Source organism: Schistocerca nitens, chromosome 1 (genome assembly GCF_023898315.1).
Source record: "Schistocerca nitens isolate TAMUIC-IGC-003100 chromosome 1, iqSchNite1.1, whole genome shotgun sequence".
Taxonomy (NCBI): Eukaryota; Metazoa; Arthropoda; class Insecta; order Orthoptera; family Acrididae; genus Schistocerca; species Schistocerca nitens.
Window position 1 is genome coordinate 1,081,085,680 of NC_064614.1, and position 13,890 is coordinate 1,081,099,569.

Sequence of the window (13,890 nt, forward strand, 5' to 3'; positions counted from 1 at the left end):
CCAATGATAATCAGAAATGAAGTTAGTTAGTTTCATGTCCCAATGTTATGAAAAGGAAAGTTGCTACTCACCATATAGTGGGGATGCTGAGTTACAGATAGGCACAACAAAAAGACTGTCACAAATATAGCTTTCAGCCAGTAAGACCTTCATCAAAAATAGATACAGGCACAGACTTACACACACACAAATACAACTCGCAGACACGTGTGTAAGTTGTGTTCGTGTGAGTGTGTATGTGTGTGCCTGTTGTCTATTTTTGATGAAGGTGTTACTCGCTGAAAGCTATATTTGTGAGAGTCTTTTTGTTGTGCCTATCTGTGACTCTATCATCTCCACTATATGGTGGGTAGCAACTTTCCTTTTCATAATATTGTTGCATCCCATCCTGGATTTTCCTTAGTTTCATACTCCACAGATTGATTACAAAATAAATTGTAATGGTGTGGAATGAGTCATTTTACACAGACACTGCAGATTAATTTGTACATGATGACCACTTATAAGTTTCTATTATTATCTTTAATGTTAATAAATTTACATATGTGAATTACCTACCCACCACCTTTTACACATTACAGTAGTAGAAATTCTTCTATGGAATTGAAGGAGTTGTCAAAGAGAAACGTTTTCAGTTTCCTTCCTGCCCCCCCCCCCCCCCCCCACATACTACTTTGCTTGTATCAGACATTTTATATTGCTGGGTAAGGTATTAAGAATTTTAGTTGCAGCACTATGCATCCCTTTTTGCACTAAAGACAACCTTAATGTGGAGTAATGAATGTCAGTTTTCTTTCTGGTGTTGTAATTAATTACATCATGGTCCCTTTTGAATTGCAGTGGATTACTTACGACAAACTTAGTGAGGGAATAAATGTGTTGTGAAGCAATAGTCAGAATGCCCAACTCCTTAAACAGATGACTGCAAGACGTTAATGAGTGAGCACCACTTCTTATTCTTAAAGCACATTTTTGGGCAATGAAGACTTTCTTAAAGATCAGTTACCCCAGAACATTATTCCATAAAACATTATGGAATGAAAATATGTAAAATATGTCAACTTACTGATTTGTCTCTCTACAAGATTTGCAATGATTCTAAGTGAAAATAAGGTTAACTAAGTTGTTTTAGGAGATCCAAAATGTGCTTTTTCCAGTTTAAATTCTAATCGATATGAACACCTAAGAATTTTCAAGTTTCTACTCTACTCTGTTTATCATTTCCTCACCTTATGTTACACTCATCACTGATGTATCCCCCCAAGGTGTGCAGAACTGAATACGTTGTGTCTTTTTAAAATTGAGGGTGAAGTCATTCACAGAAAACCTGTTGATGAAACTTTTACGAACACTGTTCACCTTTTCTTCTGCTGATGTTTGTATGTTTGGATTGATTATAGTACTAGTGTTATCTGCAAAAAGAACTAATTCTTCTTGTTGTATATTAGTCGGAAGAGAGTTTACATATATGAGGAACAATAGTGGTCCCAAGAGATAGCCTTGGGGAATCTCATACATGATATGTCCTCAGACTACATTGGTTGAATCACTAAGTACAATTTTCTGCATTCTTTTGGTTATGTATGACATTATCCATTGTTTGGCTAGACTGCCAATCCTGTAAAACTTCATTCTATTAGAAGAATATTGTAATTCACACAGTCAAATGACTTAAATACACTCCTGGAAATTGAAATAAGAACACCGTGAATTCATTGTCCCAGGAAGGGGAAACTTTATTGACACATTCCTGGGGTCAGATACATCACATGATCACACTGACAGAACCACAGGCACATAGACACAGGCAACAGAGCATGCACAATGTCGGCACTAGTACAGTGTAGATCCACCTTTCGCAGCAATGCTGGCTGCTGTTCTCCCATGGAGACGATCGTAGAGATGCTGGATGTAGTCCTGTGGAACGGCTTGCCATGCCATTTCCACCTGGCGCCTCAGTTGGACCAGCGTTCGTGCTGGACGTGCAGACCGCGTGAGACGACGCTTCATCCAGTCCCAAACATGCTCAATGGGGGACAGATCCCGAGATCTTGCTGGCCAGGGTAGTTGACTTACACCTTCTAGAGCACGTTGGGTGGCACGGGATACATGCGGACGTGCATTGTCCTGTTGGAACAGCAAGTTCCCTTGCCGGTCTAGGAATGGTAGAACGATGGGTTCGATGACGGTTTGGATGTACCGTGCACTATTCAGTGTCCCCTCGACGATCACCAGTGGTGTACGGCCAGTGTAGGAGATCGCTCCCCACACCATGATGCCGGGTGTTGGCCCTGTGTGCCTCGGTCGTATGCAGTCCTGACTGTGGCGCTCACCTGCATGGCGCCAAACACGCATACGACCATCATTGGCACCAAGGCAGAAGCGACTCTCATCGCTGAAGACGACACGTCTCCATTCGTCCCTCCATTCACGCCTGTCGCGACACCACTGGAGGCGGGCTGCACGATGTTGGGGCGTGAGCGGAAGACGGCCTAACGGTGTGCGGGACCGTAGCCCAGCTTCATGGAGACGGTTGCGAATGGTCCTCGCCGATACCCCAGGAGCAACAGTGTCCCTAATTTGCTGGGAAGTGGCGGTGCGGTCCCCTACGGCACTGCGTAGGATCCTACGGTCTTGGCGTGCATCCATGCATCGCTGCGGTCCGGTCCCAGGTCGACGGGCATGTGCACCTTCCGCCGACCACTGGCGACAACATCGATGTACTGTGGAGACCTCACGCCCCACGTGTTGAGCAATTCGGCGGTACGTCCACCCGGCCTCCCGCATGCCCACTATACGCCCTCGCTCAAAGTCCGTCAACTGCACATACGGTTCACGTCCACGCTGTCGCGGCATGCTACCAGTGTTAAAAACTGCGATGGAGCTCCGTATGCCACGGCAAACTGGCTGACACTGACGGCGGCGGTGCACAAATGCTGCGCAGCTAGCGCCATTCGACGGCCAACACCGCGGTTCCTGGTGTGTCCGCTGTGCCGTGCGTGTGATCATTGCTTGTACAGCCCTCTCGCAGTGTCTGGAGCAAGTATGGTGGGTCTGACACACCGGTGTCAATGTGTTCTTTTTTCCATTTCCAGGAGTGTAGATTACAGAAAATACCAGCTGATGCTATGAAATGTAGCATGCTTATTACCAATAGTGATACAAAGAAGGGCAATAAAACAGTATTACACTATGGAAATCTGCAAAAAAAAAAAAAAAGGGGAATTTAGAAGCTAATGAACAGTTGAAGTGAATGGCATCACAGGTGGAATACTAGCTCAGCTGGGCAAAGGTTGGGTACTGAGTCAGTTGGCTCTAGCCTCATAGAAGGACTCTAAATCAGAATGGCTGGGTTTGGATTTGAAACTTACACTTCATGAATTTGGGTAAGTACCTTGATAACTCAGCTACCTCATATCATCACACTGCAGCAATCACACCTATGTTATGTGTTGTCAATAGAAGGAAGTATGGCAAGAGGTTAACATCCAACTCAGGTTATGAGACTTGGACAGCAAGCCGGAACTGGGTGAGCATGGGAAGGGAAATGTCCGTGGCCTTGATTCAGGAACCATCCCAACATTCACTTCAGCTGGTTTAGGAAAACTTAACTGAGAATGGCCACGTGGCTATTTCAGCCATCGTCCATCTGAACATGAGTCTGTTGCCTCATCATTACACCACCTCATTCAGGATGTGAATCAGAGGCAGAGTGATACAAGCGTGTGTAGCTATGCAGAAATTCATGATCATGTGACTGGTGATTACAGTACGAAAAAACAAAGTACACAGCCTATAATTATAGATGGGCACAGGAATGAATGTCTTCCAAGATAAAGCAGTGCTCTGAATATTGGGAACAAACCATAGGGGCACATGGCTATTTGAGCCATAATTCATCTGAAGACGAGTCTGTTGCCTCATCATTACACCACCTCATTCAGAATGTGAATCAGAGGCAGAGTGATACAAGCGTGTGTAGCTATGCAGAAATTCCTGATCATGTGACTGGTGATTACAGTACTAAAAAATAAAGTACACAGCCTATAATTATAGATGGGCACAGGAATGAATGTCTTTCAAGATGAAGCAGTGCTCTGAATACTGGGAGAACAAACCATAGGGGCACAAACTGAACAGAACCAATTGGAAAGTTGCTGAAGGAGCTACAGACTTGTTGGAAGGAAGCTTGGAAGTCAGACATGGATTTTTAATGCAAAAACCATTCCATAACTTAGATTTGCTCACCAAGTTGTGGAGCGAGACATGTTAGCAGATGCAACTTCATTTCATCAAAAGATTTAATTGAGATTTACATGATGAAGTTCTAAATTTTCCTAAACCGCTTTTGTTATATGTGAGGAAAAACTACTTCACAAGTTTTTGAGTTACCACATCACTTATTAGCAAATATTCCAAGTTTATCTAGGAATGAATGCAAGCTACATATAAAGCATTTTTTATGTACAATATGCATTTAATTTTTGTTACAATACCAACTGAAGCCAAGGTAAAGTCACCCACAATAATAAATTTAATGGTGAATAACTCTGCTTGTTCTACAATAGAAGAAAACAAAATGAATGTCCATGCCAACAGGAGACACTCTGCTTTCTTTTTCAGAACAGAGAAAAAATAAAGAGCCACATCATATTATCATAATGAAATGCATTTTAGGGCTGAAATAATGCACTACAGTACCTAACTTCTTGGAAACATGAAGCAACAATGATAAACAAAGCCGTATGAGATATCTTTGCCAAACTAGTCGCTGCAATTTTTTTCAGTGTGACTGACAAAACTAATGACATGACAAAAACAGAGCAGAAAAATCTATGACTTAGTTTTTCTCAGAATACTAATGGAAAGGTTTGTGGCTAAATAATTAGCTAGTCAACACCACAGTGAAAACAAAACAACAGTTTATTTACAGTTCTATCAACAAATTTGTACGAGGGTTGTTTTTTAAGTAAGGGCCAAGTTGCAGCTCTGTAGCTGACGTGTACACATCGCTGTGCTACTTTATAATGTTTACGATTATCAAATCGCCCGCCGCGTGTGAGATACGGTCAGTGATACATTTTTTGACTGCAAGAAGCCTATCAGCTGCAGAAATTCATCGTCAGTTAACAGAAGTTTATGGCTTGAATGCAATGAGTGAAGGTAAAGTGCGTCAATGGGTTAGAGAGTTTAAAAATGGCTGTCAAAACGTCCATGACGAAGAACGCTCAGGCCGGCCCTCTGTGATTACTGATGATTTGGTGGCTGCAGTCGAAACAAAGATTCGTGAGGACAGAAGATTCACAATTTCCACTCTTTCTTTGGAATTTCCACAAGTTTCAAGATCGGTTTTGTACAAAATTGTGTCTGAAAACCTAAACTTTAAGAAACTGTGTCCTCGGTGGGTACCCAGACTCCTCACAGAGGACCACAAAGGGAAGAGATTTGCCACTTCATTGGACTTTTTGATTCGTTATTCGTTACGAGGAAGAAGGGGATGACATGTTGGAGTCAAATTGTCACTGGAAATGAAACATGGGTATACCATATCACTCCTGAAAGCAAGCGACAATCGATGGAATGGCGACACACAACCTCACCCGTCAAGGTCAAAGCCAAACAGACGCTGTCAAAGCGCAAGATTATGGCAACTGTGTTCTGGGACCGGCGCGGTGTTTTGCTAGTGGACTTTATGCCACGAGGAACGACAATCAACTCAGATGCCTACTGTGCAACTCTAAAGAAGCTCCACAGAACAATTCAAAACAAAAGGCGTGGCATGCTGACAAAAGGAGTTTTGCTCCTGCACGATAATGCTAGGCCTCACACCTCTCAAAAGACTCAGTATTTGATTGATTCTTTTGGCTGGGAAGTTTTGGACCATGCACCATACAGCCCCGACCTTGCTCCTAGCGATTTTCACATTTCCCAGTACCTGAAACACCACCTTGGCGGGCAGCGCTTCAATGACGACAATGAAGTGAAAGCGGCCGTGAACTCTTGGCTGTCGGAGTAGGCGGCCAAATTCTTTGAAGAGGGAATTAAAAACTTAGTTGTACAGTATGACAAGTGCTTAAATAAACAAGGCAACTATGTAGAAGAATAGGTAAAAGTGTGTAGAATCAGAAAATAAAAGTTTTTTTACAAAAGTATTTGTATCTTTTTTTAAAAATAAAAATGGCCCTTACTTAAAAAAACAACCCCCGTATTTTATAAGCTCCTGCCGACCCTGGAAATTCCATCATTCCGGTCGTCCATCAGCAATCCGGGTGACAACCTCAATTATTTGAGGAATCCTCACAGGAACTTGCTTTGAACTGTTATCACTGGAATGTAATATGAACAGACCTTATAATGGTGCATTGTGTTTCAAACTGGACTTGAAGCAAACCACAGAGAATGTTGGCACGTTCTACTTTACATAGAAATTATTTAAATAAATCAATGTGTGAATACTTAACAGCAAGCTACACGATATTTTCAATCATGGATTTACATTTATATATATTTTTTTTAAACTACCAAAACCCACCTTTTGCATGAATGAAAAATTCAGAGCTATGTGGCAAACTCTTGTGCACATATGACTCTCTGCCCCACTCACAATCACGAAGTGGGAAACAGACATGGAGCCCAGGAATCCACAGACAATAATGATGATTTTCAAGGTCAAGAAGTGCCCCAAAGGTATGGTAGACACATTCAAACAACTAACATTACAACGGTTCAATGCCCTTCTATAATTTTTCACCTGCAACACAACTGGTTGTTTCTGAAGTAGAATCTCCTGTGTGATTTGTAACAAATTGCCTCAATACATTCCTTCTCATGAACAAACATTTCAAGTCCTCCCAGAGTCTCTCTCAACTCACTGAATGTTTCAGAATCCCATGACTTTTCCTCTAAAATCAGTATCCCTGAGAATTCTAGGTTACTTGATTTTCTAGACAATTTGGCACCCTCATTAGGAATTACTAAGAGAGAGAGGAAAACAAGCAGGCAACAGATTGGAGGGGAGGATGTAATTATGATCATAATGAAAATGAAGTGAAGATGGGTGAGATGTGTAGCAAGGTGAATCGATGGCAGATGCACCAGGGTTGTTTTGTACTGATTTCCAGGAGATAAGAAAAGATCAAGATGATCACAAATGGGTAATAAAAAACCTGCTGGAACATGATGCATGCTTATCTTTCTCCACAGAAAAGTCTAGAGGAGATCTACAGAGAGCTTAAAAAAAGTGTCATATATTACATATTCCTGCAGAAGGTATCACTGGTCAAAACTAATGATATAGCCACAAACCAATACCTGGTTAGATAAGGGCCAACCTGACCTCTATTTCCCATCTGTCTGTTAAGCAGAAATAGACACCATAACAGCATTGAATGCAGTTACCACACATACTGACACATCCTCCAACCCTCCACAATGAATCATGCACTCATTCAAATACACCTGGCCTCATTCAGACTATCGCACGTGCAGTGGTAACAGACTCCTGTAATGTCTGCACATTATCAATGGGTTGACCATACACCAATGCCTTTAAATGGCCCCATGACTAGAAATCCATTGTATTCAGGTTTGGTGTATGCGGAGGCCGTGATTCCAGACATCTTTGACCACTCCATCGACCATGAAACACTGCAGTGATATACTGTTGTAAAATCTATAGAAAATGGTGTACTGCTCCATCCTGCATAAACTACAGTTGTCTTTCAGCAAGGGTAACATTCTCCAATAGCACTTGTAATTCAGCATGCAATGAGCTGCAACAGTAAGGTTGCCTGCACCAACAAATATCTCATATTACTCAATACAAGTAAAATGACCCACATCTCAACAGGTACTGGTTTCTGGATGTATAATTACAGGAACTTTTCTTCTAGTTTTGACCAATTTAAAATCCTGTAGGAATATGTGATATTGTTTGCACACTGTATTCTGCAGTGGATTTCAAATGTCGGACAATGAACTGATGATGATGACTTATTACGACTACTACTACTACTACTACTGCTTTAATTATTATGTACACAAATGAGATTTGACAGTACTGGACATGACAGTAAAGTACCCTCTTCCATGCACTTCACAGTGGTTTGCAGAGTATAGACATAGATGTAGACAATAGGACCCCAAACTTGTTTTTTGGATCATAGCTTATAACCATCCACTTTCACCTTGTGCAGCCATATCATATTCGAAAATGTCTGCAGTGTGGTACCTTCTGAGAGAGCATTTAAAGAGAAATTTAAGTAGGAGGATGGCTGGCTAGAGCATAGGTCTGATGCAGGAATTAGTTCAGTAGGTAGGTTTCCAGATGTGATTCCAACATGATAAGGCCTCATGTGATTAATTAGTGTCCAGCAGATAACAATCACATCTTCAAGGACGAACCATTCCTAATGTCATACTGTGTGGTGCATGAGAGACTATTGCTACCTTTCAACAACTGCACACAGCACAGTTCCAGATGCCCCTGCAGACTTGACAGAGCCCTACTGAGTCACTTCCAGTGCTTCTAGCTTTAGTGTGTCCTGCGAATAGTAGTTATATGGGTACTAACAGATGTGCACGATAATGTGATTTAAAAGAACACATGCTATTGGTTAAAATAAGAAAGTTAGTGTTTCACATCTTGTCAGTACTGGGGTCATTATAGGTACAGAACCTGCAAAAGTGTACTAGGGAAGGTGAGGGCATGGTAGGAAGGGGAGGTGGGGGGGATCTCGTATGAGCTTCAGGGTGAATGATGACATAATTTTGAGATTTAATGACAAATGATTCTGGGTACACTTGGTATTACTGAAATGATAGTTTTATGCGTGTGGTGAGGTAAGATGTGAGCACAGTTGGTGAAGATCTTTTTTTCCCTAGGGATTGTTGTCAGCTGCCTCTCCCCCCCCCCCCCCCCCCCCACACTACCACCCACCACACACTCACTGTCCTATCCCCTTTCCATCCCCCCACACACACACACTACCTTGCTGGGTATGCTCATGAGCACCAGTTATGTTACACAAATGCGGAAGAAGGAATTAGCTGTGGCCTTGTTTACGGCGCCACCTAAGAATTCAATTGATTTACTGGTGGTATTGATGATGCCTGGTAATCTTCATGAAAGTGCTGAGTAGTTCTAATGGGAGGAGCAAACATACCGCTTTCCTGAAATGGTGTGCTCAGCCTCCCAATGGAAGTGCAGTTGCTCCAGCAAGTAGACCCCAGGCAGTCCACCAGATGCCACAGCTACGGGACATGGGTTGCCCAGTCGTACCTCCACTGCAACAGAGTGCAGCACACACTGTCATTCATTGTCTTCTGTAGGCCCAGCAAGAAGGAGGACCTTCGAGGATGGAGACACAAGTTGAGGTGTACATAATGAAAGACAAGGAAACCACAGAAAGTTTAACAGAATTCTGTATTAACAGTTAATTATCAGTATACTGCATAGTGCTGTTCATGCTTATGCCAGCTACATTTAATAAAGCAAGTTAAAAAGAAAGCTACTACTTGAAAAGAACTGGTGCCTCCTCAGTTATGGTAGATAGCTGCTCTGTATCTGCTACTGGCAGCCTAATATTTAATAGTGACTCTAGTGGCTAAATGTACGAATGCTGACTGCATGAAATAGTTATTTGTGTTATATTGCTTCCAGCCACATTTTTACTTCTTTTATGCTTTACCTAACATAATGCTATCTGTTTCTAGCATGTTCTGCTTATCTTCAGATAGATAATGATAACATTTCTTAATTAATCTAAATTAACTCATGAATACCACAGCTACAAATTTATGCCATGTCCTAGTGATGGAATGGCTGCTGGGGTATGTGGAAGAGGGGTACAGGGGCAGACTGCAAGAACTCCAAGTCCAGTGGAGTCTGCTGTAGTTATTCTTTTGATGTGGAGCTCAATCATACACCTGTTGTGTGTATGCATACAGGTAGTTTTGCATCAGTTGCTGTGGTGCAATACCCTTGTGATACAGTTTTAACATGTTGATAGTTTGGTTTGATCCCTGATCCCCCTTCCCACCCCATTTCATACAATAGCCTCTCCATCAGCAGAACAGTGAACAAAATCATAAAGTATAATGTTTTTGAGTTAATCCAGATTACTTGAGATATTTAATTGTTAATTAACATATACATCTGTACGTATACATTCCTGAAGATAAGCAGAACATGGTCTAAACATGGAGCATCATGTTAAATTAAACAGAAAATAAATATAAAACCTAAGTGCTAGCAGTATAACACAAATAATTAGCTTAATTTTATAAGGCTTGGAATGGTCAAGAAAGCAGAACAGTAATCTTAATTTTCAGTGTAAACTTTATTTGTCTATAAAATGATATTTAAGTTTCAATGGTTCAGCCCTTGATTGTACAATATTTGATGTGTGACACTCTGTAACAATATTTTGTGATCTGAAGATGATTGATAATACAATCTAAACCGGTCATACTATTTTATTAGCTCACGATCGAGGCAAACAAAGTTCACACAGTGGCACTAAGAAAATACTTACCTGCATTTGTGAGTACCGAGTTATATTCACAATACATTACTATGTGTCATACAAGTTTACAGAGAACACTGCTACTTGTCATATAGTTAAAATAACTTTTCTACTCAAAATCTAAATATTATGGTAATTTTTAGAAAGAGTAGCTAACACTTGTTTTTCCACTTTCTTTGGAACTGGTTGGGATACCCAATTTATTGCTGTATGATGTACGTGAACTTGATGAATATCTTTGTACCATAGAACACAACTCCAGTCTGAATTTAACAAGGTGACAAAATCTACATGAAAATTGTTTTTGTGTCTTGTATTATGATTGTCTACATCATACTTAAGCTGAAACTGATATTTACTGTCAACCTAAAAAATTGTCAAGGAGTAACTGTATTACGAAGTAAGTGTAAGGATTCCAAGATCTTTGAAAAAAATTCTGCAACATGTAAGGCTATCTACTTTACACAATATTTTTACTGCTTACCTCTACTAACTAATCACTTTACCTACTTTATATGCACTGACACAGAAGAGACTTCCATGATACAATGGGATGTGAAAATTATGTACATATAAACCAGTACTTTTGTCTTTGGGTTAAAACAGTGAAGAACGCTTCTAAGGGCTAAACAGTTACTCATCAGCAACAAGTTCTACTGACTGTATGCTTGTGTCTGCCCCTGCAGGGCATCAGATTAGACATGTTCAGACAGTCTGCAAATAAAATCTATGGTTCCTGGGAATCTGAAACACTTTATGAGGAGAGATGCAAAGTAACTTCATCATAATACTTGGAAATGTAGCACAGTATCCAACCATTCAATACATCCTGAAAGCATCCTATGCATTTGATGATTATATAAGAGCTTTGTTTCTCTGCCTTTCGGTTGTGGAGATTCTTGAACCAGGTGCCTGCAGAGTGTCATCCTATGCAGGTTTGGTGGCACCTTGTGTAGCGTGTCTGCTTCATCACTCAGGCACTGCACAACCCTGACTAAAGGCTGGAGTACACTTGCAGTACACTGGCCAGGCAGTGTCAAAAACACATGTGGCGACATTTAGAAGTTCCTGCCTGATGGCGTGGGTTGATATGTGCAAGTACATAAGTACAGCTACCTGATAGTTGAGAGAATGTGGCCTCTTTTTTTTTGTGGGGTGGGGTTTGTTTATGAGAAAATGTGCTGACACATGCATGAGATATTGTGCTGATGAGTTCCAGACTTAGTTTGGTTAACCAACATAAAAAGTCACTTCAAACTGAGCAGATGAAGATTCACTGTATAAATTTGGACTGAGAAATGAAATGGAGAATTTGCTGTTTCACTGAGTTCCAGGCATAGTTTGGTTAACCAACGTAAAAAGTCACTTCAAGCTGAGCAGATGATGATCCATTGTATAAATTTGGACTGAGAAATGAAATGGAGAATTTGCTGTTTCACTGAATCAATCATCAATTTAATTAAATTTTTAAAAAGAAGTTAATGATAAGTAAGAGGATCTGAGGAATTAAAAGCTGCCAAATTCTTCTTTCTGGCATACTGTAAAGTCATAATAAACCATTTGCTTGAGGTTAGGTCAAGCAGGGAATGGGCACTCCACCTCGGTTTCTATGATGTGGCACCATCTCCATCAAACAAGTGGTGGGGGCTAGCACTTAACCATTCTTGCCCATGGCAGGTACTGACAAGTTGTGATTTGCTACAGAGAATGTGATGGTCAAATGTGAGAAATGTCAGAAGAAACTAAAAGATTTGGAGCATGCAAGGGTATTTTTGTACCATACAGCATGTCAAAGAAACAGCAACGTGGAAGTAAAATAAGCACATTTCTTAATAGAACAGGTAGTAATTTATACTATATAACTATAAATAAATGCATTCTTGTATAACATATACTCCCGAATACTGTTGTGTAAAACATGCATAACAATTTGTATTCATGATCGGGTTTGATGCAGTTGTTCTATGCTCTTCATCTCCGAATAACTACTGCAAACTACATCCATTTAAACTTGTTTGCTGTATTTTCCCTAGGCCTTTCTCTACCGTTTTAACCACTCCCCACACACACAATTCCCTTTACTATCATGCGGGCGATTTCTTGATGCCTCAGGAAGCGTCCCATCAAACAACCCCTCCTCTTAGTCAAGTTGTGCCATAAATTTCTTTTCTACTCAATTCTATTCAGTGTGTCCTCATTAGTTGCACAGTTTATCCATGTAATCATCAGCATTCTTCTGTAGCACCCTATTTCAAAAGCTCTTATTTTGTCTGAAATATTTGTCATCCACATTTCACTTCTGTGCAAGGCTATACCCCTGACAAATATCTTCAGAAAGGCTTCCTAACACTTAGATCTATGTTTGATGCTAATAAATTTATTTTTTTCTTCAGAAATTCTTTTCTTACCAAAGCCATCCTCTTTACTTCAGCCACCATCAGTTATTTTGAGGCCCAACTAAAAATAAAAAAAAAAAAAAACATATACTACTTTCAGTGTTTCATTTCCTAATCTGGTTCTCTCTGTATCAACTGGTTTAATTTGACTGCATTCCACAACACTTGTTTTACTTTCTCTGATGGTCTTCTGTCTACAAAGTTTTCTTTGGTTTCCTTTACTGCTTGCTCAATGCACAAACTGAATAACACAGAGGATAGGCTATAGCCACGTCACACTCACTTTTCTATTGCTGCTTCCCATTCATGTGCTTTGACTCTTGTAACTACCAACTACTATCTATACCACCTGTACACAACCTTTTGCTCCCTGTATTTTACCCCTGCTAATTTCAGAATGTCAAAGAGCATATTCCAGTCAACATTGTCAAAAGATTTCTCTAAGTGTACAAATGTTATAGACAAAGAATTATTTTACTTCATCCTATCTTCTCTGATGAGTCATAGTGTCAATATTGCCTTCTGTGTCTCCATTTCTCTGAAACCTAAATTGATCTTCCCCAAGAACTACCTGTTTTTTCCATCCTTCTGTAAAAAATTTCTGTCAGCATGTTGTAAGTATGAATTAATGAACTAATATTTCAGTAATTTCCACATCTGTTAGTGCCCGCTTTCTTTGGAATTGGAATTATTACATACTTCCTGAAGTTTGAAGGAATGTTGCCTGTCTCATATATCTTGGACATCAGTTGGAATAGTTTTGTTGTGGCTACTCTTACAACGTTCTCAGTATTTCTGAAGAAATGTTGTCTACTCTGGGAGTCTTGCTTTGGCTTAGGTCTTTCAGTGGTCTGTTAGATTCTTCTTGCAGTATCATACCTCCGATTTCATTTCCCTCTACCTTCTCTTCCTTTTCTGTTACATTGCATTCAAGTGTGATAAGAGCTGATCATCACTGAGGCCAGGGG

At 40.5% G+C, this 13,890-nt stretch overlaps 1 protein-coding gene across 1 annotated transcript in view; it reads right to left on the bottom strand.

Moving 5' to 3' along the window:
- Nucleotides 1–13,890, bottom strand: part of LOC126238277 (putative carbonic anhydrase 3) — a 532,151-nt gene that overhangs the window by 64,363 nt on the left and 453,898 nt on the right. The window contains exon 4 of the mRNA XM_049947780.1: nt 9,165–9,285. Coding sequence (XP_049803737.1) covers nt 9,165–9,285 — 121 coding nt within the window. The remainder of the gene's footprint in view (nt 1–9,164; nt 9,286–13,890) is intronic.